Here is a 24,115-nt window from a genome sequence, read left to right on the forward strand (position 1 = left end):
TAGAGCGTAATGAGCCGTTTAAATTTTACGTAGAGCGTTGCCGTCTTGCCGACCACTCCAATTCAACGAAGAGTGTAATCTGCGTATTTTGCGTTGAACGTTATTGAGCACTTTAATTCTACGTAATGCGTAGTAGCTACCCGGAATCAGTAGCTATAGCGTAAAACGTACTTGATGAATTGTGCGTAAAGCGTTGTCAAACTTTTCTAACCTTGCTCTAATTCACAAACGGGTGCGCAGTCTGTTTTGTTTTGCTCCCCCCCTTTATACAATAAAAGTAGTTGTCTTGCTTTATACATAAATGTAGTTGTCTTGCTGACTGGAGGGACCGCATTCTTTCCCCTCCACTATTAATCCTGATCAAAGATCAGAACGCTACTGAAACATCCTGAGGTCCGCCGGCCGTGTCGCCAACTGCTGTTCCTCTTCAACAGGAAAGAAGTAGGTTCTGAGATTTTTTGTTGTTCTTTCATTAATCGACGATGGACAGGATGAAAAGTTTTTCAACGGTTTGATGCGGAAGAATTGTTGTCTATTCTCGATTCCGTAAGTTGCTAAAAAGGTTGAATAATTTGACAAGGGTTGGACAGATTTGTCATTTGTAACCAAAGCTGTAGAGTCAATTCCATGTCACCGAGAGGGTTTTCAGGTAATATTGCTAGTGAGTTCAAACAATTTTAGATAAAAGACTATTCCAGTCAAAATAGTTCTAAATTGTTCCAACAATCAAGAATGAAAGTTTGAACATGTTTGAACTAATTTATATATGTTGGAACTATTTGAAAAGTAATTGCACAAATATCTCTTTATTTAGAACAATTTTCAAACATCCATGTAATTGTTTCACTTTTCGAACATGTTGGAACAACTTGCATCATTTTTCAAATGGTAGATTCGGGTTATTGCCCCCATAAAAGTGGGTGCTAATCACAATCTATTGTCTGCCTCTGTATATTTTTAGATTTCACGTCTGGACTTTTGTCTTGAGGTGTCTATGCATGGCACCCAGGCCTAATCCCCTATACTGTAGTACTTTGAAGGGATGTGTGAATTGCCCTGTTCCCATCCCACTGACCCAGTTATACCATGTTGTTATAATGTTGGCACATGTAGGAACAAGTGATCAACCTATTTTCCAACAGTTTCGAAAATAATACAAATAACATGTGCAATGTTAGAAATTTGTCTAACATGTTGGAACACAGCAGAAACTATTTAGAACATCAAATGAATGTTGGAAATTGTTCTAAACAGTCACTTATCTTCCTTAGATTGTTACAAAGGTTTTGCAAATGTTAGAACAAGAGGCAACAAACACCCTGATGATTGATGAATGGTTTATTATTATTGCACAACTTTTTACAGACAACAAACAACAGCATCGCAGGTTTCCGTAGTTACCTGAATTGCGCTGGTGTTACAGTGTTTAAAATCGCAATTATAGTCAACTGAGGTCATTCCCTTTAAAATACATTTACATATAAATCACGATCCCAATAAAATATTGATGTACAATCACAGCCAAGAATCTACCATAGATGCTTGTTACATTACATTAAACACAAAATGTCCACTATCACAAGGAACTGGTAGAGTCAAAAATTGTTCAGAAGCATGGCCATGTAGGGCATCGGGCTTTTCTTAAAGCGCTCTGTTCTTGTTCTGAAGGAGTCAAGCTGGTTGCTAGACCGTGTTTTTCGCCCGCTAATGTCACCCCTCCGAGGAGGGAACCAATGACGGTACTCGTGCGATTGGAGGAGTTTTCTGGCAAAAGCCAAGCACAGGTGGTCTCTCCGTAGCTCCAAAGTCTCAAGGCCAAGTAGAAGACAGGCATCTGCATATTGTGTGTAGTTTTTACCGAGGATGGTTCTCAAAGCGGCACGCGTTTGGATTTTCTCCAGCTGGTTACGTTGTGCTTGAGTGAGGCCCGGATGCCACGCTGGTACGGCATACTCGCACACCGGTCGGACGTAACTTGTGTAGATGGTGACTAAATCTTCTGTGGGCAGTCGGAATGCTTTCAATTTTCTAAGCAGAAACAGTCTCATGCCACCTTTCTTTACCATGTGGTCAACATGGGCGTTCCATCGCAGGTCTGCTTGCATGTACAGTCCCAACAACTTGGCCACTTTGACCTCCTGTAGGGGGTGAATATCTATCTTGACTGTTGGTAAAGGTGGGACAGTTCTTGAGAAGTGTGGGTGCACCACCTTGCACTTTTTCGGATGGAGCTTCATTTTGTGAGTCGCAGACCAATTATTCAGCTCATCTAGATCGTGTTGAATCGTAGAAGGTGCGTTTCTATGACGACTCTCGATCATATTCAGATCGTCGACGAACTTCCAACGGTTTGCCATCGCATTCTCAGCGGCGCACATTACCCTCTCGGTAATGTGGAATTGACTCTGCACATACTCTACTACAATGGCTCTCCACATCCTCTGATGAAATATTCCCCCCTTTTTTGACAACTACTACCATTTTCAGTGCTGGTGTGCTACGCTGAATGGTGGTTATCCAGCGTGACCCATTTAAATTCAGATTCTGCTTCAAATGTTTCAATTTTTTCTAGCTACGTTGTTTTCTCCAGAAGCAGGACATTTCATAAGTAGAAGGACAGCCCCCACAGGAGGCCAGACATGTACGCCAAGGATCTTGAAAGAAATTAATGAAACGGTATCATGTTTTCTATCTATCTATCTATCGGCCATCAGCCGGGACTAAACAAGTTATATTTTAGTCACTATCTATAAAGGTTACCCTTGACCAATCAATTCCCACGTTTTAAAACGAAAGATGTTTATCTTGGTGGTACATTTAATCTGAAAATGGAGAAATTTAGGTTGTATTCATCCATATGGGACATAAAAGTAGCTCCAGCTATCATTACCTCCGGTTACCATATACGGATGCCCACATATCAGCTTGATTTGCCTGCGGCATTGGACGATCATTCATGATAGATTGACATTTTATTCACTGTTCAGCAACCAATACATTCCAGCCATTAACTCAACTACATATATTAACATTAACACATGCAATCTTTTAAAACGTTTACAGTTACACTCAGACTAAGCTAACAATACCAAGAAAAAAGGTAAAAACGCACGAAGTGTCTGAATGAAGATTTACAAAATAATTCAGATACATATAACATTATTTAGAAACATGTACGAAACGCTAACAAATATATTAGGTTAACAGCTACATGCATTGTTTGTTTCGAATTCTACATGGATTTCAAATGTTGTTGTCTACAATTCTGTCTAACTGCTGCTCTGAAGAGGCAGAAAGTCATCATTTTCATCGAACTGAGGTAGTCAGGCTGAATTGTCCAGTGGCGCAGTAGTGTCGGACTGAAACCTAGCCGCATTATCCGTATGACTCGTAGCTCCTATTAAAAGGTTGCTTTGCTGCATCCAGAGAGACACGCCGTTGTAGTGTCCACATTCTTCATGTTCTTTATCCTACAAAAAGTGCGGGGCGAAGCAATACTCAAAAGTCATTTACAAGGAAGTCACAACGGTAGCTTCCTGTCCCGATGTTCTGTGTTCAAACGCCTGGCATCAGTCTTGTCGTAGGATAGAAAAGAAGCTCAAAATGATTCCAGGCACCGTCACATAACCCACGCTAGTATCCAGACACAGGGATGGCAGCAACACATATCCGCACACAACGACACGGGCTCCTGAAATACAAACTGAAAGATTTGAAAATGGTGACAGGAACGGTGATTGGCCCCTGCTTTTTAAACCGCGTGCTAGCCAGAGATACTATTGGCTGTGCCTTTTTATCTTCGCCGAGTACTTGTACTCGGAGAAGATTATGTTTCCGGTTGAAAAATCTGTTGGGTGGGTCTGAATGTATGTCAGGAGCATAACTCAAGAAAGCTTCAATGAATCTTTATGATTTTTGGTAGGTGTGTAGTGGTTGTGCAAAGGAAGGTCAAGTTCGAAAATGGTTTACCTTGCGTTTTTCAACAGTACTGCAGCGGACTTTGCATTTTTTTGTGTTTGTATGTAGGCAAAAAAAGTGACGGAAACGTTGATGGATCTTCATGATTTTTTGCAGGTGTGTAGATGTTGTGGAAATGGGGGTCAAGTTCAAAAATGGTTCCCCTGGTGTTTTCCGTCGGTACTGCAGCGGGCTTTGTGTGGATGTGTATTTGTATGTCGCCAGCATAACTCGAGAAGCTGTTGATGGATCCGTATGATATTTAGTGGATGGGTAGGGTTTACAAAAAGGAAGGTCAGGTTCGATAATGGGCCTTCTAGCGGGTACCTAAGGTACTGCAGCGGAGCTTCAAAATTTAGGGGCATATTTTCTGAAAGTGCTATGGTCATGATTTTTATGTGGTAGATAGTTCATGCCACAGAAAGTAAGTTCTGTAAATTTGGCCCCCCTAGCGGCTTGTTAAGAGCTGCAGTGGGTGTTTTTGTTTTGACATTCGGGCATGAATAACTTGAGAAGGGGTCGACAGATCGTCGTGATGTTTGGTATGTAGGGAGCTCAGATGGTGCCTTACATAATCAATGACTGATTATGCAAATCAGGAGCTAATTTGCATAATTAGTTAGGAAAGTTTGTTAACCCACTGCATTGCATTATGGGACATGGGACAGTGTATTAAAGGTCATGTAAACAGATGGCCTTGCATAAACGTACATGTAGGTCAAATAAATAAACTATTCTCCAAGCAGAGGTGTGGGTCCTGCTGGTTTTTAACGCGTTCAGTTTAGGCATTTTTGTGCAACACGGTTGGCGACATAACGAAAAGGGGACAAAATGGAAAGCCTGACAAAAACACCTAAAAACACGTCAAAAACCAGCCAGACCGACTCCTCTGCTTGGAGAGTACACTCATTCGCCCCATCATAACTTCCAAATAGTATGGTGCATGATCAAATTTGCAGGGGGTGATAGGCATGTAAATATTAATCACTCTCCATAATAAGCCTTGATTATTTGGCGAAGATAATGTGTTCGTGGAACTGTAGTTTTACTAGAATTTGCATTGACACAGACACAATTACCTGTGAAACACCTTGTATCATAATGTCTATTGCATAAATTCATTTTTGAACAGCCTGATTACTAGTTTTTCTCAGTCAAAAAATACCTGCCAAGGATGGCGAAAAAATTAGAATACATCGAGTCAAATATATAACGTGTTCCAATACAACATTTACTAAAAGGCGATGGACGCCATTCAGTGCATGGTGAACATGTTGTGTGTGTGTGTGTGTGTGTGTGTGTGTGTGTGTGTGTGTGTGTGTGTGCGTGTGTGTGTGTGTGTGTGTGTGTGTGTGTGTGTGTGTGTGTGTTGTACGGAGACACGGACCTATTTCGATAATAATTCGTGTGTGACGTAGTTAATATTTCTATTAATCAAAGTGATAAACATAGCGGTCTAGATTCATGTGACTTGAACGAACATCACAGTCGGTACTGAAAATGCATACAGACAGATAAGATTTACATAGTGTACGTTTAGTTTTTTGTCACCCTTGTCATAGAAACAAAACCCCAGGCGGCACAATACACATCAAATTGGTGTTTGTTTTTACAACGGGCAAATGACTATTTCACAAAAGCACAGATTCATATCAACTCGTAGATCATAGACACAAATACAGAAGATCGTGAATAGTCGATGATAAACTAACTACGCCGGTTATAGGGAGAATATTTGCTTACAAGTTGAACCCTCTCTCCGTAGGCGACTCCCTTAGCATACTATTCACCCTATTTGGCTAATTTCTACTATTATCCCCAGTCATCCACGGGGCCTTGTAGAGGCTATGGCGATGACGTACGGTCCAGGTTTGGGGACAAGGTTTCGAATCCAAATCACAAGTATTTTATATACCTATGGAGCAGTGATGTGAAACAGGAACTGTTGGCTTTGTTTACAACTTGACTCAGGCTTTAGCTTAAACAAATGTGAGTCAAAATTGCACCAAGAGACGCCTCAATGTTTGCAATGAAAACACAAAGCAGGCAATGCTGGAGTTCTCCTTAACCAACGACTCCAACTCATACGACAATGTTTATAAGAGTGAAATAATAGCATTTTTTTTCAATACAACACACAATTTGCGTTGATGACAGTTAGACATCCAGGTAGTAAGGTACGCCAAAAATAGTTACTCAAGTAACTGGATAAAATTTTGAAACAGTCAGACGTTTCAGACAGCATCCACTGTCTTTCGTCAGTGACTAACGATAGGACTGAGAACACCAGGTTTTATACCAAACTCTGAATAGACCTGTTAATGAGGTTAAGACAATTTAGGATGTCTTGAAGTGGTCTTTAAAAGAAGATTAATTCAAGACAAAGTTTTGTGCCAATAGTTCAATTAGCTACTGTTGATTTTAGTACAGTAACTAAATGTTGTTCGTCCGGGGGTGGTGGGTGGTGGGTGGTGGGCAGTACATTATCCCAAGTGCCTGAAAGTTCAACGCGTAGACCCCCTTTCCTGTTGAGGGCGGGGTTGTACATCCTCTCATATATTGCTTCTCTAATTCCCCGTTCGAACCAGCGTTCTTCACGATCTAGGATGTCCGTGGATTCAAGATTGAATGAGTGTCCCTGGTTGTGTTTTAGATGGTGGAAAATGGCAGAGGAGTAGCGGTTAGCGCTCTTTCTGCAATGTTCCTTGTACCTTTCTCTTAGTGGTCGACTTGTCTCCCCAATGTACATGTTGTTGCAGTTCGGTTCCTCACATTTTAGTTTGTAGATGACATTGGCTTTGATGCCTTTTTCAGGCCTGTCTTTTGGATGGACCAATTTCTGCCTGAGAGTTGAGTGAGGTTTGAAGTTAGTGGCAATGTTGAAGTTTTGGAAGATACGTCTGAGTTTTTCCGATACTCCTTGGACGTTACGGGAATGGTAATGTTGGCCATGTTTCTGTTGGTCAATGGTTTGCACTTGAGTGTTTTCTTAGACAGGTCAGAAGGTTTGAGGGCTTTGTTGAAGGTCCAATTTATCTTAAATGCATGCGCTATCGTTTGGCGCCAGTATTTTAGACTTTCCCGATTATGTAGACACGTAACAGGGGTTTACACAATGAGTTATTTTTAATTATACGTTTACGTCATTTTACCCGGGGCAAAATTACTCTGGCAAGGAACTCCTTGCTCGAGATAAATTTTCACACACTTCACAAGTCTCTACTATCATTGTTAATTAGTACCGGCACGGGAAGATTCATAAGGTGGGAAACTTTGGACACTTTGTGTGCACTTTTGTGTACACTTGTGTCCAAGCTTGGAGACACGGGGTATGAAAGTCGTGTACACAGCAAGGAAATGTCAGGTTTCACCATAGTGTCCAAGCTTGCAAACTTGTGGAAATCTTTGTTTTCACGCAGTGTGTCGTACTCCGTCCAAAAGCACGTCGTTGTTGAAGAGAACTACATCGTACCTTTGTGTCACCACGACGTAGTAAAGTTAGGCCGTATTTCAGTCCTGCATAATGCATTGGGAAGCTTCATAATTTAGCGTGGAGCGTAGAGAGGCATCCTGAATTCAAGTTGTTTCCAATGAAGCCGCGCCCTCGGTCGTAAATTCACACTCATTTGTTTTATCGATACGCTATTGTTGTGCTTGTTGACATAGCGCCACCTTACGCATATTTTGATGTCATTGACGACCTCCCTCGTTTTTCAAGAATTAATTCAATGGGAGGCCAACGTAAAAAAAAAACCGGCCACTACTACCCCCCCGACCAAAACCTCTGCTTGGAGAATAACCTATTATTTGGATCACATATCGTCACCCAATGCCAGCTTAAAAAAGCATTTCTTGTTTAACAGAAAGTATTTCGTCATGAGTATCTTCCGGGGCGCGGTAGACGACCCACTCATGGAGGTGACCTTTGGCCAGCTGTTGGACGATACCGCAGCACGATGGCCGGACAGAGAGGCGTATGTCTTCAAAAAGACCGGCCAAAGGGTGACGTACGCCGACTTGCAAAAAAAGGCAATGATATCCATTGTTCTTCCGAATACTAGTATACGAATGGCTATTCAGAACCACGTTTGTTTACGATTCATGCAAAATGTATAAGTAAATTGTATTGTTTCAGGAATTAACGTATGTTTTAACTATAATTTCCAACAACAACAAAAACTTGGACTTACCCAAATTTTCGACTTTACAACTTGATGACGTCACAAAGACTGGTGTTGTACAATCGAATTTTTTGTGTTGGAAATTACAGTTAAAAGTTGTTTTAGACTGATTTCTACCAATACAGATATGAACTTTCAAGCTAAACGTATGTTAGTTATCATGAAAATCAAAATACATTGCTCACTTTGAATTTCATTCATGGCGTTTTGGTTTTTCTTTTAAACTTTGTTTGCGTCACTTTTCTTCACACCAGCACTGTTTTGTTACAATTGTGTCACATCACAACCTGACATCCCCAGTTCCCGTTCCTCCAGGCAAGTAAACTGGCAGCAGGGCTCAAGGCCATAGGTACAACACGTGGTGACGTAGTAGCGTGGCTCTTTGATTACAGGCCAGAGTGGGTCTACTTGTACTTCGCTGTTGCAAAGCTGGGAGCCATTGCGGTAAGTCAGTTCTTGGGCATGGGTGTTTTGCTCAGTCCATCCACTAAATTCCACCTATTCCAGTCCACTCACTAAATTCCATCTATTCCAGTCCATTCACTAAATACCATCTATTTGACTAATCATTAGTAGTACCAGCAACCCTCTGGATCAAAGCGCTACAGGCCATTCCTGCCATTGTTGAACTGCTCAATGAACTCTAAACAAACATGACTCTATTAACACTGTTGTTGTAATATATATATATATACACTTTTGGATGTATTCATGATATGAACTATTGGAAAAATTGTAATGTTATATTCCGGGCGCACCCTTTATCCCGTGTAAAACTCAGTAAATGATTGTGCAATATTTTGAATAGTCTTATCAATTGTTTTAACTGATATTTATTGAAACTTTTAATCGTTGCCTGATTTGTGACACGCAATTATCTACGATGTATTTAGCCTCGCAATTCAGCCTTATAAGGGCTGCCATGAGGCCTGTCTGTCACATGATGACGAATAAACCAGTCTACTACTAATCAGCCCCCCCCCCATGCATATGGTTGCTGTGAATTAAGATACCGACGCAGTAGCGAATCTAACAAGAAATCATGTGAACATATATTCACGTGATGCGGTGCGTCTGCTACCATTTTAGTATAAATTACGATGCTATCAGTCAGTAAATCGTATACCTCAAACGTTCCAGGACAGTTAGATCTTCTGACACCTCAAGATGATTATCTTTAAGTGTCTAAAGCTCAGAGAAAAAAATGACACAAGACTATTTCCCATCTTGCAGATAAAGCTCAAAGGCGCCATGCACTTTCACGGTGGTCAAATTCACGCTCAGAAACTCCCATGTCCAGCCGAATTCGAACGCTGTTCCATGATGTTCTAAATCACGCGCGTTCGATCTTTGGTCACCTGCGGTCATTACTGTAAACACGCGCGGTCGGACCCCTATCCCCGCATCAGGAGAAAAAATATATTTTCCACAAATTTTACCTGTTTTCTGTAGAGTATATCTATGCTGGCACTTTGTTGTGGATATCTAACATGTAACGAAGCTACTGGCGTCATTTTTGGTGACCTTGAATATTAGAAGGGTTGTTTACGCCGGTGTCAATTATCCCCTCCCCCTATCCGTGCGGCATGACATGCGTTCAAACATCGTAAAGGGCGGCTCCAAAAAACATCCACCTTACCTCATTGACGGCTCAAAATGACCGTAACGGTTTTACCGAGGTTTGTGTTTTGGGGATTTTCTAATAATAAATTATGGGTAATTGAGTGCGAAAGTGTAAAAAAATGCCATTTTTTTCACAGATTTGTCGATATTAACTATAACTGTACTAAGAATCAGATACACGTATTAAAAAATCCCCAAAACACAAAGTTTGTTTTGTTCCTGGTCGACGAAAAACATGAAAATAAGAGATATTCATTGACATTGAAAGCCAGGCCTTTGCGATGTTTGCCTGAAAAATCGTGTTTCCTAAAACCTGAAAACAATCATGTTTATTTACGAATGTTTTGCCGTTAGCCAAAATGTTGCCGCGTGTAACCCAATACCTCGTCGAACGCACGTAGCAACGGGAATGAATTCCCTAGTGACAGACCACCGTGTTTTGAGCAACGCTTCATTTTAATGCAAATAGGGACACCAACATAAAGAACAGTGTTAGTTTCTGTGACAACAACGTCATTGATATCTCTCCTCTATAGTATAGTTTAAATCTGCTTGAAAAGATCATAAATCTGGCTTAATTTAGCTATAGACCACATGGTAGGAATATGCAATGACTCTTTTGATTGATATAAATATAAAGATCACGTGAGTGAAATTTACATTGCTGCCGTTTCCAGTTTCCACTGAAGGAGGAGCGTCTCGGGAGGAATGTGGAGGTTATGCATTATGCCCTGAAGAAGGTAATAACAATCTATACGTTCAGAAATGAGACGTTTTGTGGCGTATGTGGGAAATATATTTATTGTTAGATTTACTGCGGTGCGTCAATGATAATCAAAAAGTGGTTCTTCCACGACAAAGTCATTGTTCAAAACATAAATTTTATAGATTGAGCATGATTGGACATTATCACGGTCATAATTACTTGTTAAAACTATCCATAAAACATCAATTGTATGTTGGCTAACAAGTCAAGGAAGGGTACGAAGGCCCGAACGGACAACATATGGCCGCCAGGTTCAAAGGTCCAAAACCTATTGTTGCGCTAGGCCTTCGTACTAGACCGTCACGGGTCGCCTCATTAGAAGCAGCTTCTGACATGCGACAGCTGGTCAAAATAGAACGCGTCATCTTCGCCACATATCAGTCAGTATACAAATATGCACCCTAGCGGCCAGTTCAGGAATTGCAGGGGCGATGTTGTCCAAAATGTCCGAAGAGGATAAGTCAAGAAAGGAATAACTGAGTTTCATGAGGTACCTCAGATAAAGATATACAAAATGAAATATAAATTATGTAATATAGGAGGACATTTTCATATATGTATCTTTTGTCCAAGAAATGACATGCTAAACAGAGTAAAGGGGCAGAAACATATTTCCGCTCTTATTACAAACAGTAAAACTTCTTTCCACTTACAATAGCTAGAGGGAAAGGCATATTCAAAACAAATTCCCCAGGGAATACCCATATGTTGCCACTACGTACGCGCGAACGAATTCCATGCATGCCTGTACAATTCTGGGAATTCTTACAAAGCGGGCGTAAAGTATACTATTATGCTCGCCCCTGAGGCGTCGCCAAAAATTAATTAGGAACTTCTATAATTGCATTGTTTACCATAACTGTATTTCAATGAATATAACACGTGCAATTCATGGCAGTTGGAACATAAACAGGTGTCAATCATGCAAATAAGGAACTGATTTGCATAATCAATACAATAATGGCAAAACCGCTTAATGATAAAGGATGGGAATTTTATATTTGTAACATGTGTATGTAAAATGAAGGTGAACATCCCCATGTATGAATTATGTAAATGTGTAAGTCATTTGCATAAAATATATAAAAGCTGTAAATACTTCATGGAGGTATGAGGTCGCCGAACTCTAGTTTTCTACTGTCTCCGGCTGTCTATTCCCAACAGTTGTGTCCCCCTCACATCCACAGCCCTACTCTCAAAGGAATCTCTCTACTGTATAAAGGCTGCCAGACTTCCATAGTTGTAACTTACGATACATGTATTTGTTTTCCATACAGATTGCCCACGTTGACCAGTGTCGTTTTACTGGAAAGCAAAGAAGCAGTGTGAGTTTTTTTTCTACTGTCTTTGACTGCAGCTGTGATGAGAATCAACTAGTATCTTGAATATTTGTTTTGATATCTAACTTGCGACATCTCTGTTGACTTCATGCAAGGGTGTTATGTTTGTAAGATGCATATCAGTTTATTTAATTTAATGAAAACAAACAAGAATTATAGTACCATAATTTGTTACAACTTTGTCAAGTACTTGGTTACTTGCTATTATCATGCCTGATGGAAAGATAATCTTTAAAAGCTTATTCGAGGAAAGTGGAAAGTACACGACTTTACATATGAATATCCACAACGTAGATTCGAAAGTACGGCGTAATAAACCCTTTCACTGGTCCTATTTCGCATGTGCAGCCGTGATGCATTGTGGTCTAAGGTCAAAGTTTTATGGGCCCTTTGACCCTGGACCAAAAGACATCACGACAGCACATGCGCACTAGTAACTGTAAAATTTCTTATATCACAATACACAAGTCTTCCTTTATAATTCAAACCGTTTTTTACGTGAATCAAGAACTGGTGTCTACACTTTGGAAGAAGTTGAAAGGATGGGAAATGATGACAAGCTTCTGGTGGAAGTGAGAACTCTTCAGGACCAGTTGAGCTGCCACGACACGTTCAGGCTATTATTAACTTCGGTGAGTACTTATTGAAGGAAATGAAATTAATGTATCCTCACCATGTACACTCGGGACGTTGTACTTGTCACACGCTGGGAATATCAGTTGTCAGCATAAGAAAATATAATGATTTCCTTTCCACAATGGCCAATAGATAAATCATCAAAGAAATGTATTCATAGATTTACGACTATTGTGCCGTACTAAACACATGCATAGTCCTCAGTACGCCCACATTCTTTGTAATGTAACCCCTTTTCTATATAGCATACTAGTTACAGTTACAGTTCTAAAGTTGTCGTCAAAGTAACAGCACTAACTAGCTTGATCTAGTGATGGTGGCGGATGAGCAGCAGCTGAAAGCAGAATTTCACAGATTGGTCGAAGATCTAGAGAAGATCCCTAGCCTAAGGCAGAATAAGAAGGGCAGCTAATACATCACACAAGAAAGATACAAGAAAGATGACAAGGGGCTGAAGTGCTAGGATGGGAGTTCTGGGTTACCCAGCACTTCAAGCTCGGAATTGAAAAAATTGGGATTTTAATACTCAGATCCGAATTCAGTAGTAGAATTCCAATCTGTCCTAGGAGAATTCCATATTCTTCTGAATTCCAATCTCTACTGTGATATATACAGCGTCTAATAAGAAAAAGTAGTAGAAAATTATGAGCCATCTCACACTTCCGAGTGCGTATGTGCAGTCGTAAATCATTGCGTTTTAAGGTCCCCCTGTTCTATGTCTGGGCGTGATTGCAACGCTCCCAAGTCGATGTTTGTTTAATTTTGAGGGGTCTTAACCTCAGACAATTGAACCATGGGGCACTAGGACGGTGAGACGGCATGGCAATGTAGCCCTATTGCGATAACTTATGTCACTTCCTTCCCTTGCACAGGGAAGTACGGGGCATCCAAAGTGCGCTGAGCAAAGTATGTACAGCATCTATAACAACATCTGTTTCAAAAACAAGGCTCTCAGGATGCCTAATAAGGTATGAAACATAACGAGAAGCTTTGATTTACACAGATAGATAGCCATTGGCGTTATAAGTATCAAACTCTATTTTTCATAGACTCATTCATCAAGAGAACAGATTGTGACAATTCCATCAAAAATGATTTTCATTTATTCGACATTGGTTTTGTTGTTCTGTCCTCATCGCAGGGGACAGTTTTACATCCGTGTTTATTGTGGTTTGATGTGATGTGGCCCTTCGCGGCGGGATTCACCATTGTTGTTCCTGCCAACCGATGCTTTTCATCTTTTGAAATTATAAAAACGATGGAGGAGGAGAGGTATGTAGAAGTTTGATATTGTATACGTAATTCATTCAACTCCACTGATTACATGTATCATGGAGTTATTGGATTGTTCTCTATACTATACTAGCCTGCTTCTCTTTTTGACAGGTGTATTGTCGAATCATTTTGTTAAAAATAGCGGAGAATAGAGCCTCTTGTCATTTGTTTGAGTTTGCAATACATGTTTTCTCTGATCTTATTTTTTAGGTGCCACTCAATCGTCTCGTTGTATGTGAAGGAATGCCATCGCTTGCTTCATGATTCGCACTTGGGTGACTACGACTTATCCTCACTTGAAAGAGGTAATGAATTTACATTCAGCCTATTTTTTGCATCAAAGGGACCCAAAGCAATATTAGAACCTGAAAATAAAGTGTTGACAGTCAATTTATCTAGTCATTTCTATACATCATTAGTTCAGGCAACACTATCACAATGTATAGCGACGTCCATGATGCAATAATACGACGTCGTTGTGATGTGAGAACTGACTGAAAATCGTCGCTGGGGTTTTGGTAGGCTCGCGAAACAAAGGGGATCATCGACCGTATAGCACGTTTTTGCGAGATTTTAGGATGCCCAAAGTATGAAGTAATTACGCAATGTAGTGTTGATAAATATCACAACCATAAAGTTTTCAGATTCTTTTATTTCCATTTTTGGGCCCTAATATTGGTTTGGATAAGTTTTTTTAGCTTGCAATAAATAGTTTTTTTTACGCATACCCTTATTTAGTTGCATCATTGCCATTGCAGAGAAGGTTCTGTTTTCGGTGCAGTTTGTGGGTGTTTGTGAACAGGACAACTCGAGAAGTTGTGAATGTATCTGCATTTGGTATGTGAACTTAGATAGCTTAGATAGTAGATATGCAAATCATAAGCAAACTGGCATATTCGATTTCAGCTTTTGAAATCCATTGCTTTTCATTACAGGACTTTCAAAATATGTGACATATACAACTGTGAAAGCGAGGACCATCAATAAATGTTTGTAGTTTCAGTAAAAGTGAACACCCTAGTTCTAAGACGTAAATCGCGCGATTAGATGAATCATTTGCATAATTAATGGGACAATGATTCAATGGCCTTCTTTGATAGGACTTTCATACTTTGAAATTTTTGTTTATTTGTTTAGAAGACTGATATGTGCAAATGAGGATATTATTCGCTAAATCATGATCAATGAAGAATCTTTATAATACGCCTGATGTAAAGGTCAACATCATTTGGCGGAGATATGATGTCTTGGAACTCTAGTTTCTTAATATCATTATGTCATATAGCCTTCCTGATCTTGGATATAAAATACAATTTTGCGTTTCTTTATATCTGTTCCTAAGACGCGCACGCATAATATTACCAGCACTTTTTATAAGATAATCTAAGCCTCTTTTTATCACCATCAGTGACGCTAATTCAAGTGAGTCTTGGGGTAAGTTTCTTTAGATGTGAACTACTAGTTGCGTATTTGAACCTTACAAAAATGTCCATTTCAATGCAAGCACCACTTTGACATCTTCTTATCTGATGTTCTGTGTTTTGTAGTGATTGTCGGCGGCAACGTTACACCAAAAAGCCTGCTTGATCGCGCAGCCAAAGTCCTGCCGAATGCAAAAATTTCAGTAAGTCTCTCTTTACTCCTTTACTTCTTGAGAACAAATTCCTTAACTGGCCAGCTTCGTCTAATATGTTTATTAACTGACGATAGTAAGCTTTGGGATATGAATATGATATCCATGGCTTCAAATGTTTACGGAATAGGCAGTTAGGCCATACGTAAACACATAAATACGCATAAGATATTTATAGATACACACATACAGTAACGTATATGCCAAACGTGTATCTACTGATCAATAAACTGATGTTCCCTGAATGAGGTTAACTATAGTGCGACAGAGTTCATTTCAGTGGCGGTATCGGCAGTGGACATGACTGGAGAAGGGAGAGGGTCGACGGTTGGAAAGATTTTTCCACATACAGAGGTACGGAGAACTCATTGTCCCCTCTTTTGATTCTACATTCGTTACAGAACTTTTACCATTGAAAGTTTTTCAAGAATTTGTTTTGTCACACACGGAAAGGTATGCAGTGGAAAATACTCAGGTTTCACCTAAGGGCGTCGCCATTTTGAAAATTCCCTCGGCAAACCGCTTAAATCCATGTTACACATAGCCGGGAATTCTCTATACCGGATTTTTAACAATCAAAGTCGGAAAAGTCATATTCTGCTTGGAAAAGCCTATTTTTTCCCTGAGGGAAAAAGACTTTAGTTTGAGGATCTAAAGATTATCATTGGTGAGGAGCTTTAGATTTACCTTGAGGAAGAAGGATATTTTGTTTGGAGATAAGACATTCATTAATATTGATTTTAATCACACAGATATTTCTGCTACACCGAACACAGCTACGCAGATTAAGTCTACTATGGGTAGTGACTATGTCTTCCTTACAGCGAAATATGCCAAGGTTATCTATGTAATTACTGTTTTCATGATAGCCATTTGCGGGAGCTCGACTTAAGTAATAACATAAGCAAAGTAGGTATTTGTTATCATCTAATAAGTGTTGTTTTTTTCATATATTTTCACTTAGGTACAGCTTGTCGACAAAGACGGCCAGGTTGTACCATTAGGCCATGAGGGGGAGCTATGGGTGAGAGGGCACAGTGTGTTTAAAGGCTATCGTGGAGACGCGGAGAAAACATCAAAGGCAATGACAACCGATGGCTTCTACAAAACAGGGTATGGAACGTTCGTAGTGAATTTACAGTAGGAATGCGATAATATCTATACATCTTAGATATTTTACTGAGAATAATCATTTTGTGTTAATTGTGACCCTAACAGATCTAGGGCACATTATTATTTCCATGTTAAGTTAATTAATGCTAAAACCGTTGCTATTTGTTCACCATGGAGATTTTATTAAAGATTATTTTTGTTAATCATTAATAAAGTAAATTTTTTTCATCGTATAAGTCTTCATGTTTCATAACAGAAGTGCTCCCGAAATGTGCACTCAGATACTGTGAACTACATTTGCCTATAATTTGCTGTTTTTCAGTTAGCCTAGGTGCCATCCTATTTCTACCGGGGTCTACTACACTCGCTGGGTAGCGAGTGTAGGAGCCCCCGGTAGAAATTGCATGGCACCTAGGCTAGTTTATAGTGACTTGGTTTTGATGGCTATAAAGAGTCATAGTAAACAGATTGGACGAGCTTGATGCATGTTAAGTCAGCTTTTCTGCACATGCAGTGATGTCTGTATTCTCGATGAAAATGGTGTCTTGAAGATCGTTGGCAGAGTCTCGGTAAGCTTGAACCGTTTACTATCCATTGCAAGGTTACACATCACAGTTCCGAGTACGCCTCCGAGTCGTGAGGCATTGTGGCATAGGTCAAAGTTCAAGATACCCCGAAATGCCGTATTCGGGTTTTGGGAAGTTATGTTCAGATTCGGATATTTTCACTTCCACAATTTCCACTTGTCCAGACGTTACTGCAACAGATTCGAAGATCTAAACCATGACAAAAGTCTTTGAGCACGTCTGTGTATAGCTTGGTATCCAAACACAATATAGCTCCCGAGTCTCGTCTTCGTTATTTGCGGAGAGGAGACTCGGGAGCTATAATAGGTTTTGATACCAGGGTAGTCTGTGCATCCCTCTCTTATCACATTTAGAAAACGTCTGAATATCACTCTGAAAAAGCTTCCAGATCCGGCTCTTAGGAAAAAAGACGCAAAGCCAAAGGATTCGTTTTTTCTTCATTTCCGGCTCCAATTTCCAGGTTTGGCTATTGCTATAGCTATGTATACTTTTTGTTGTTGCTGTTACCTGAAATGTCTGTTAAACATAGTATGGGGGGGGGGCAGCGTTTGGCCGTCTTGGAATACTTCCTGTTATTAGTACGCGATAACGGTTACCCAGATAGTCCTTTATGGTTGCCATCGTGGATGTGGAAAACTTATCCTCCTGGCTTTATTACATATACAAACTGTTGAACTGTTGAAAAAAACCCATCCGGAATGAGCGAAAAACCTTAATTGCAAATTAGACAAAGACGACTATAGACACCCTAAGCCCACAAATGATGTAATGCTGGTGATTCCATTTTCATGACACATTTCCTATGAATCTCCAGGATATGATCATCAGGGATGGCTACAATGTGTACCCGGCTGCCGCTGAGTCACCCTTGTTAAAGCATCCCAAGGTGTACGATGTCAGGGTAAGCCATTCCTTGTTTTATTCAAGGTGTTAACCGTATGAGTACCAAGAGGTAAATATAAACAATTTTTGTAATGGAACCGGAACGAAATGTAGAGAATCATATGGAAACCAAAGAATAAGTGAGAGGGAACATGTTACAAAACCTTTCCAACACATTGTGTACATACAATAACTGCCACGTTATAAATACAAACAGTGTTTACCTCCGTTGTCTACTTGCTGACATGTTCAGGGGTATTATAGATTTTTTCTTTTAACAGGTTACTGGCGTGCCTGACCCCATCAGTGTCGAGGAGGTTTGTGCCTGTGTCATGTAAGTGACCTTCGTAACCTTTGGATAGAACCCACAGACACCCTCAATAAGCCACCTCACAGTTCCAAATGCTGCTGTACAGTCGTGATGCATTGTGGTCTAGGGTCAAAGTGGAGTCTTGAACGTGATTGCAACGTTTCCACCTGGATGTTTAGTTATTATATAATTACTTCTGAGGAGCCTTTACCTCTAACGTTACCCAAAATCCCTTGCGGTGCTGGAACTGTGAGGAAGTCTGATTGTTTTTGACTTTTTCCAAACCTTGTGATGTAACAAGGTTTATTATTGTGATTTAAAGCATGTGAAAATGCTGCTGGCAGGCATACAACGTATTTCATATAGAATAGTACGGAACCCATGCAACTCATAGGTGGCGCCTTTGAATGGCGAACATTATTTTGTCAATCATGTAAATTCCATCCTATTACGACTAGGGACAGCCTGATCAAATCAATTCCTCGACAGCATTTTCCCTCAGTGTCAATCAGGAGGGAGCCTTTAGGGCCCAGAAGTATGTTGTAAAATCACTTTGGGCTTTTTGTCACTATAGAGCGCTTTTATATGACGTCATTACAGTTGGTGTCCTTATTTGCATTTGTTAATCACAGTTCAAACGTTTTTGGACATTTAAAGATCATTTGATCATTTGAAACAACCACTAAATGTCTACATGTAATGAGCTGTGTACACGTAACCTACGATCCATTGAAGTGCAAACAGGGACACCAACATGGCGGCCAGCACCTATCTGTTAATTGACATTTAAAGTGGATAGGAAATTATAGTTGTTGCTGACAAGTATCAACACGTTGATCTGTTTCAGCCTGAAGGAAGGACAAACTACGGACTCCCAGGAGCTGAAAAAGTTTTGTGCGGAGATCGAGGTGAAAAAAAAGAACTTGTCGAACAGTACAATCAAAATATCCTTCTTACAAGAATGCACCTTATTATCTTCGTCAATGTTATATTTTAGGTTGCGTTTGTCTGTATGTGTGTGTGTGTGTGTGTGTGTGTGTGTGTGCATGTGCGTTTGTCTGTGTGTGTGTGTGTATGTGTGTGTGTGCGCGCGCGCGCGCGCGCGCGCGTGTACATGTGTTTGTTGGTAACGAAGATACTAAAGAACGGCTTGATGGATTGGTTGCATATTGATTGTGTTTGTAGGCTGTGACAAAAGCTGGAAACAGTTTGATTTTAGGCTCTCTGACGGCTTTCCATGGTACTGGAGCGAAACTTCTGGTTTTGATATATCCAATACTCCCTCTGTGGAGACGCCCTAACCGGTGTCAAGTCCTACCCCCATCTCCCACAATTGAGATCTTCCGGGCCAGGCTGGAGGCCTCCCCGCCCTAGCCTGGGGCCTCCCCCTACTTTGCCTCTAATGGGGTTATCTCGGGGTTTAGCAAATTGAAGTTAAGGTTGATATCTCGTGTTCTGGACCACCTTTTCTTGGTGCCAGATAGCTTTTGATGTTAGGAAAAGTGGTGGCCGCCTAACAACTTTTTCAGGAACTGCATGGGCGTCTTCGTAAATATCTTTGGATAACCCAAGAAGGAATTAAGTGATCGTCGTTATTTTTGTATGAAGGTAGCTTAAGTGATGAATGACGTAATAACATGACAATAATGCAACTCAGGGTCTAATTTGCATAATTAATCATGAAATTTTGGTACATCAAAAATGCATCAAAGCCAATGTCATCTAATTTCTGAAATGTGGGTAACCGAATTGCAATAACATGTATATTGGGGAGACCAGTCGACCACTAAGACAAAGGTACAATGAACATTGCAGAAAGAGCGCTAACGGCTGCTCCTCTGCCATTTTCACAATCTAAAACACAACACAATTTCGAATCCACGGACATCCTAGATCGTGAATCCCGCTGGTTCAAACGGGGAGTTAGAGAAGCAATATATGAGAGAATGTACAGTCCCACCCTCAACAGGAAAGGGGGTCTACGCGTTGAACTTTCAGGCACTTTGGGATAATGCACTGCCCACCACCCCCATCCCCCGACGAACAACATGTAGTTACTGTACTAAAACAGCAGTAGCTAATTGAACTATTAGCGTACCTTATTTGGAGAATCAATGAGAATCATTTATAAACGTCATTATTTTTACATCAGGCATAATACTTACAGCAGGCTTGGAAAAGGTAGATACCACATTCATTCATAAGAGTAGAAAGAAGAAGAGATCTAGCAGATATTGATTTTGATTTGTCTTGAGCTTTATTGATTTGATTATATGGATGACATCCGCGCATGTATGCGAGGATCAATTTTTCATCTGCCCCCCCCCCCACAAGAAAGTCGGTATACTGTAAATCATACAACATACAAAGCAAAACATATACGGTATAAACCTGTAAATCATACAAAGCATCTGAAAATGAGAAAATATTTGCTGTGAATTTGAAAAAAAAATATTTAAGATAAAACGAATACTATTATCGTCGAATGCAAAGTCAATTCCAAAGTCATAGAAGAAGATGTGCAAGAACAAAAATGAGGAATTTATCATTTGGTATACCATACTCTGTGTTTTAAGTTTTGTTCAACCTTCCTGACTACGTAGATTTCATAATGAAGGCAGCTTTGTTTTCAAACTTTTTTTTATTAGCTCGCAAGCATCAGTTTTGGGGTTCCCAGAGGATGTCATCCATACAATCAAATCAACATGGCCCTACTTTAAGTTTCGGTTTGGTTTTTCTCTTTCCCCGTCACGTCTACATGACTCTATTGAGTTAATTCTGTGTATGTACTAAACATCTTACACACCACTATTTATGCATTATCAGTTTTGCTTGGAACTGTATTTATTATCATTATTATTGATTACTGATATATATTTGAATTGAATCTCTGTACTATGTGCACTATCATTTTATTTACCTCTTTTCATTTATTTACTATTCATGCTACATTTGATTTGTTTGGACTCTCTGTACTATTTTTATTATTACGTTTTCTTTCTGTTTGTGTCTTATAAGCCCATATATGGGCTGGGTGGCGTGAAGTCGCAAGAAACATAAATGAAATTTTCATTTATTCATTCATATAATTATACGTCACTCGAAAAAGAATAACATCATTTTGCGAAGGTACGAGGTATTCGAACTCTTGTTTGACATGTTTTATCGGTCACCTGATGGCGTTTATTTCCTCTTCAGATGGTTCCGATAGACAGACCAGGCTATTTGGTTTTCATGGATGCGTTTCCGTTGACTTCGACACAATGCAAGGTTGGTAGTCATTCATTAAAAAAGTGACATTTGAACACTGTTGCTACCTCCATGAAATGTCATGCAGGTTAGATTTTCAGTAGCATTTGTCTGTCCGTCTGTTGGTCAACAAGATAAGTGAAGAACGGCCGGGTGGATTGGTTTCATATTTGGTGTGATGATAGGGTCTGGTACTCTCCAAGCAGAGCATGGGATTCGGCTGTTTTTTGACGTGTTAGGTTGGTTATACAAAAAAAAAAAGATGACAAAGTAGAAAGCCCGACAAAAACGCCTCAAAACACGTCAAAAACCAGCCGAATCCCATGCTCTGCTTGGAGAGTAAGGTTCTGGCAAAAACTGGAAATGATAAGATTTTTGGCTCTCTAGCGGCTTCCCTAAGTACTGCAGCGGAACTTCCGTTTATGCTATCACGTGTTCTTGGCATGCTATGGTCACGATTTACGGGCGGTAGATAGCCCTCGAGCTCCGAGAGAAGTCACATAAGTTTGGGTCCCCTAGCGACGAGTTCCGGAACTGCAGGGGCGTTTTTTAAATTTGTTTCCCATGACTTCAATTAATGTAACACAAGTAAGCAAGGGCAGCTGGAACATAAACATATAGCAACCATGCAGATGAGGAGTTGATTTACATAATTAGAGCAAAAATGGTAGAACTTATCGCTTAGTGATAAATGATGGAAATTTTATATTTGTGACATGTGTAAGTTAGTTGAAGGTAAACATCACCATGCATGAATTATGTAAATGTGCGAGTCATTTGCATAGAATTTTCAAAAGCTCCAAACATTTCACGGAGGTATAAGGTTGCCGAACTCTAGTTTTCAGCCTGTTTCTTTGATCGCATACCCGGTAACACGAAAAGAGAGAGAGAAGTAGTGCTAAGACAAGTACACCAAAGACATGTGTAGCTTTTCTACCCGAAATAGGTTGACCGCAAGAAGCTGAGGCTGATCGCCATGGAGAAGCTTGGTCTGAAAGAGGAGGCCTAACGACTGTCTAACATCGCTACAAAAATAACATGTTAGAAGAGAAACAGTTTCCCAGCAGTATTTCGACACAAACGTCCCAATACACTGTGGTGTTCGTGAGGGAAAACTTGCTTTGCTTCATTACTAACTTAAAAAGATTACTGCAATAACTAACTGTTGCTGTGTTTTAGTTTATATTATGGGGGTCTGGATGCTTTGATGATTATATGGAGAATGTGTTTTACTTTATGTTATACATGGGGTTTTGAATGCTTTTATGGTTATAGGGAGAATTATGCTCAATCACTGAAACAACCCTAAGTCTCTTGCTGTTCATTTATATCAGGACAGACATATGAAGATATGCAATTCTGAAGATAAGCGGAATGTTATTAAAAGAAATATATGAATTATTATGCTGGTAATGATAGATGCAATGCCATTAGAACAAGAGCTCCATAATCACGCCAACTATCTAGACCATCAGTTTTAGTTTCTGCGTAAATGATGATTTCGAACTCAGAATAGAACGATTTCTCCGTGCGAGAATGTTTACTTTATCCCTATAATTGAAGAATTTGCAAAGTTGAAAGGTGGAGATCGGTTAAGATATTGGTTTGAAGATAAAAGATTACGGTGATGGTTTCTAGTGGAATGTTAAGTGTTTTGTATACGTTGGTGGATTTCTTATGTGATTTGATGGTTTTGTAAATTGTTTTTTTCTCTCTCTTTTTCTCTCTCTGCCGACTGGCGTTCATAAGGGTTATTTCGTACATGCACCATACAGGAGATGTTGGTTCAGCTCAATGTAGTTTAACAGACGATTAAACAGCACTGACCAGCTTGTGGTAGTCAGAGGTTATTTCGGTCTCATTTTCATGTGTGAATGCCTTGAAGCAGAAATGTTTCATGAAGCATTTATGACGGGGCGGTCCTAGGTTAAGACCCTTTTACACGCGCTCTAACTCAGGGCACCATATCGCTAACTGCCAGAAAATGGTCAGGTTTTGACTAATACAATTTGAACAAATTAATCTGAAGAGCATGCTTGAGTAACAAATACATTGTACACTCTGTGTTACAACTGGTAAACTTTTCAAGAGGTTTTCGTGAACGTACCTTTTGGTTTTTTGCTACTCTAGCCACCCTACCTTGACTTGGGACGCTTTTTTTGTGTGACGAGCCTAATAGTATACTTAACGCCCGTTTTGTAAGAATTCTCGGAATTGTTCAGGTATGTATGGAATTTTGTTCCCGCGTGCGTAGTGGCAACATATGAGTATTCCCTGTGGAATTTCCCTCTTGTATGTGGAAAGAAGCTTTTCTGTTTGTAACAAAAGAGTGGAAATATGTTTCTGCCCCGGGCCCTTTACTCTGTTTAGATTGATAATTGCCTTATCAATACTTGGTGAACGACAGGAACTCAATTATATTTTGACTTTACAAGATCTGATTTGGAATGCTGAATGATTAAGTTTCAAACAGGTCATATGTAACAGAATCCAAAATAATAAGGGAAAATCCATTTTATTCCCTTTTTTGACGTCTTGAATTCTGCATTCTCAATACGACACT

General features: G+C 39.9%; 1 protein-coding gene and 1 long non-coding RNA gene across 2 annotated transcripts; both read left to right on the top strand.

Moving 5' to 3' along the window:
• Positions 1–183: 183 nt before the first annotated feature.
• LOC136440971 (uncharacterized) lies at positions 184–10,502 on the top strand. The gene is made up of 4 exons (XR_010756737.1): positions 184–441; positions 7,821–7,986; positions 8,454–8,582; positions 10,439–10,502. It is a non-coding gene; the product is annotated as an uncharacterized lncRNA (long non-coding RNA).
• A 1,306-nt stretch (positions 10,503–11,808) lies between these two features.
• LOC136440972 (medium-chain acyl-CoA ligase ACSF2, mitochondrial-like) lies at positions 11,809–23,402 on the top strand. The gene is made up of 14 exons (XM_066437181.1): positions 11,809–11,852; positions 12,376–12,499; positions 13,376–13,471; positions 13,645–13,775; positions 13,989–14,083; positions 15,326–15,402; positions 15,661–15,765; positions 16,376–16,524; positions 17,039–17,093; positions 17,926–18,012; positions 18,275–18,327; positions 19,151–19,211; positions 21,502–21,573; positions 22,499–23,402. Exons 2-14 carry the CDS (start codon positions 12,410–12,412, stop codon positions 22,559–22,561), a joined length of 1,134 nt encoding a protein of 377 aa, XP_066293278.1. The 5' UTR covers positions 11,809–11,852; positions 12,376–12,409; the 3' UTR covers positions 22,562–23,402.
• Positions 23,403–24,115: the final 713 nt, after the last annotated feature.

This window comes from Branchiostoma lanceolatum, chromosome 8 (assembly GCF_035083965.1).
Source record: "Branchiostoma lanceolatum isolate klBraLanc5 chromosome 8, klBraLanc5.hap2, whole genome shotgun sequence".
Taxonomy (NCBI): Eukaryota; Metazoa; Chordata; class Leptocardii; order Amphioxiformes; family Branchiostomatidae; genus Branchiostoma; species Branchiostoma lanceolatum.

Coding starts and splice junctions, on each gene's coding strand:
- LOC136440972 (XM_066437181.1), top strand. CDS start 12,410: ATGGGAAATGATGACAAGCTTCTGGTGGAAGTGAGAACTCTTCAGGAC. Junction 14,084..15,325: donor CTTATCCTCACTTGAAAGAG/GTAATGAATTTA, acceptor TGTGTTTTGTAG/TGATTGTCGGCGGCAACGTT. Junction 18,013..18,274: donor CCAAGGTGTACGATGTCAGG/GTAAGCCATTCC, acceptor TTCTTTTAACAG/GTTACTGGCGTGCCTGACCC.